This window comes from Tripterygium wilfordii, chromosome 1, assembly GCF_013401445.1.
Source record: "Tripterygium wilfordii isolate XIE 37 chromosome 1, ASM1340144v1, whole genome shotgun sequence".
In the NCBI taxonomy this organism is placed as follows: domain Eukaryota; kingdom Viridiplantae; phylum Streptophyta; class Magnoliopsida; order Celastrales; family Celastraceae; genus Tripterygium; species Tripterygium wilfordii.
Window position 1 is genome coordinate 2,156,887 of NC_052232.1, and position 3,688 is coordinate 2,160,574.

General features: G+C 35.1%; 1 protein-coding gene across 1 annotated transcript; it reads left to right on the forward strand.

The window, feature by feature from the left end:
• Nucleotides 1-1,606: 1,606 nt before the first annotated feature.
• Nucleotides 1,607-2,776, forward strand: LOC119999087 (ethylene-responsive transcription factor 1B-like). The gene has a single exon (XM_038846630.1). The coding sequence runs from the start codon at nt 1,624-1,626 to the stop codon at nt 2,377-2,379; it is 756 nt and encodes a 251-aa protein (XP_038702558.1). The 5' UTR covers nt 1,607-1,623; the 3' UTR covers nt 2,380-2,776.
• The last annotated feature ends 912 nt before the right edge of the window (nt 2,777-3,688 follow it).

The window sequence follows — 3,688 nt, forward strand, 5'->3', positions numbered from 1 at the left end:
TTGTGATCTACTTTTGAAGAACTACTTACTTTCATTGACCACTTAGGAGGGATAGATTAGGTTGAAAATGATGAATCCTCCATCTAAGTTTACCTTTTGACTTTTGATATGAACTTAAATTCGGGTCATTAGGTTCGCGAGCAAAGAAGTTTTCTACTTGATGATAGCGTAAGTTGGGTCAAAACTCAACGTGAGCCTACAAAAATATTGCTCTTAATTATAAGAATCGAATTTAGGACCTCCCGTGGTGCAAATAAAGGCGCTAATGTTTGGCACTTTTGCTAATGTAAATCCAATGTTTAATTTTATAACAAGACGGAAGGTGACTCAGTGAACTTAATCTGATTACATTCCGAATTTGGCAAATTCATTTCAAGTATTTGCAGCCCAAGTTGGCATATATAATAATAATAATTTTAAGTGTCACTGTCGGGATAAAGATAAAAAAGCAAACATTAATTTAAGTAATTAATAATGTACAAAATCTATTAAAAGTTAATTTAAGTGGAAGTATCTACTGAGCTTCCCAAACTGACCACCTTTGAAGAGATACATTGTTTCTGACCAACTAAAATGAAGCCTCTCTTTTTCTGTAATGATAAGATCGTGACCCTTTTTCTTTATTTATTTATTGAAAAAATGTGAAAATAGAAGACTATTTTTCAAAAAAATGAAAATTGATAGTGCAATACAAATTCCATGCATAAAACAACCTCCAATATTTTCTTTCCATGCTTTTTGTCCATTAGAATTTAGAAGTGGACCTAAATAATTAATATATAGTCTCCTTTATAATTATTGTGTATCGTCCATTTGTCCTTGCAACTATAATATAGTTTCCTCACACATTTCTCAATTTTAATTTAAAAAAAAAACTGTTCTTGTTCACTAAAAAAAATAAAGAAACATATAAACATATAAAAATTACACAAAACTCCAACTTAATACTTTCTTTTATTATAGAGAAAGGTATCTGAGTTACTCATACTCGAACTCGAACTTAAACTTAATACTTGATAGAAGGTTATGGAGAAATTTTGCACCAACGATGCATAATTTTAATTTTATTTTTTTTGAAAGGCCTGCATGTCACACACATTCTAAATCATATCCAAGGGGTATTAAGGCAATCACAATGGATGGAAAATTAAATTACTCAAATCTTAAATCTTCCTTGAAGAGAATAGAACCCTAAATCTCAAGGTTTAGGATAAATAACCTGATCAATCAGGTATTCTCGACGATGCATAATTAACGGCAATAGTAGAACGATAGAGCTGATTCGTGGCAGACGAAAATAATTCAACCTCTCATACGTGTCAGATAAGTGGACGAGGTCTTGTGCACAGACAAAAGTGAGATGTCATAGGATGACGTCACTCTTGACCGGCCGCCTAGCCTTAATTGACGCATGTGTACAATTGGCTAAGGCCACGGACCCCACAAATTTATTGGAATATAATATTGCAAAGACATCCTCCTTGGCCAATTTTTGTTCTGTCACTCACAACAGTAATTAATTAATTAATTATAATTAATGTTGTTATTTTTAACATTAAAAAATCCCCTGTTTTCTTGGGTATATATAGGACACAAAGGCAGAGTCTTGTAGTCATCCAAAGCATGCTCTGTTTTCAAAACAGAGGAAACAGAGTAGTCATAACAGAATTTCAAAACCTTATCCCTCAATTCCCACTTCAAATGGATCCCTTCAACTTCCACTCCCCACAAAATTCCGATTTCTCGCCGGCATCCTCTTTTGGGTCATCGGATTCCTTCTGCTACGGCCAATCTTTCGATGTCAATTCACTCCCCTTCAACGAGAACGACTCAGAAGAAATGCTTCTGTTCGGGCTAATTGCAGAGGGAACCCAAGAAACAACATCAAAAGCTTCTTCTTCTTCTTTCTCTTCACAGAGTGTGAAGGAAGAGGAGGTCAATTCAACCTTTGAAGAAAGACCCAAGAAGGAGAAGACCTACAGAGGCGTACGGAGGCGGCCGTGGGGGAAATTCGCGGCGGAGATAAGGGATTCCACTAGACATGGTGTTAGAGTATGGTTAGGCACATTTGATAGTGCAGAGGAAGCTGCTTTGGCTTATGATCAAGCAGCTTTTTCAATGAGGGGTTCATCTGCAATACTTAATTTCCCAGTTGAGAAGGTTAAGGAGTCATTGAAGGACATGAAGTACAGTAGAGAGGATGATGGGTGCTCACCAGTTGTGGCTTTGAAGAGGAAACACTCAATGGGAAGGAAAATTATGGGGAGGAGTAAGAAAGAGAGAGATGTGAGGATAGACAATGTGGTGGTGTTGGAAGATTTAGGTGCTGATTACTTGGAAGAGCTGTTGAATTCATCTGGTGGTGCTGGGCCTTGGTAAAAGGGCAAAAAAAAAGTGAAAAACAAACTTTTTCACTTCTGGGCTATTAATTTTCTACTTTTTCATTTTTACCCCCCATCTTTTTACTTTTTTTTTTTTATTGATTATGTCCCTTCTTTTGTCTTTTTGTATAGTAGTAAAGTAGATTAGCTGATGATGAGGGTTGAAAGGATGGAGGATTTGTAGTATTTTATCTTTGTGGGGTTCTATTGTAATCCCTTGAGCCTCAACTCAATTCATTAAAGTAACTCTTCTTGTTAATTTTCTTAAAGCCCAAGAATGTTATTGTTGATTTTGCCAATAACAGTTGTACACGTGTGTCTATGTGTGTGTATATATAGGGCCACTCGTGCATGTGTATATGGATAATGAAGAATCTTTGCTTCTTTTCCTTGCATATTTGTATACATTCAGCATTTTGTCTTGCACCAATGCATAATCTACATATGGGGATATGGCCCTTTTTGTGCATTTTCTTCAACTTATGTAAGACTATGTTCAATCAGTGACGAGGGAAGCTACGGAAAATATAGTTCATCCTCAATAATAAACTTACGGATCACATGCAATGCCCACAAACCACATGCAATATATAACTCAACACACAGTGAGTTAGATTGTGATTAAGCTCAAAAATGTCTTGCATAATTGTATACATTCAGCATTTTGTCTTGCACCAATACATGTAATCTACATATGGGGATATGGCCATTTTTGTGCAATGTCTTGAACTTATGTAAGAGTGTGTTCAGTCAATGACGAGGGAAGTTACCGAAAATATAGTCCATCCCCAATAATAAACTCACGGATCAAATGCAATGCTCACAAACCAAATGCAATATATAACTCAACACGGTGTGTTAGATTGTGATTAAGCTCAAAAACAGACCACCGAAATCAACGGAGATGTTTAAGGATGAGTTATGAAGAAATAAAAATTTCAATCCCCTAATCATTGTATGAAATTGAAGTAGTGGACTGGTTCTGCACTCTACAGAGTATATGAAATTTAGTGCTGATTAATGTTCATCTGATATAACTTTCAAAGGAGTGTAAGAAACTATGTGCCTAACTTGAAGGAATATATGAAATATTGAGTAGAGAATCTGATCATTGAATGAAGAACTTCAACTTATCTTAGCTACTAAAATCTTCTTCTTTTTTTAGTGTTTTTTTATGTTGATTTATTTGGGCCCAATATATTGACTGGTCATTTGTTTTGAATATTAATTTTTCATTTTTTTTAAAAATCTTAATTGGGTGGATAGGAAACTACTAAGAACATGAGAAAAATGGTATTAGTCATTAC

Coding starts and splice junctions, on each gene's coding strand:
- LOC119999087 (XM_038846630.1), top strand. CDS start 1,624: ATGCTCTGTTTTCAAAACAGAGGAAACAGAGTAGTCATAACAGAATTT.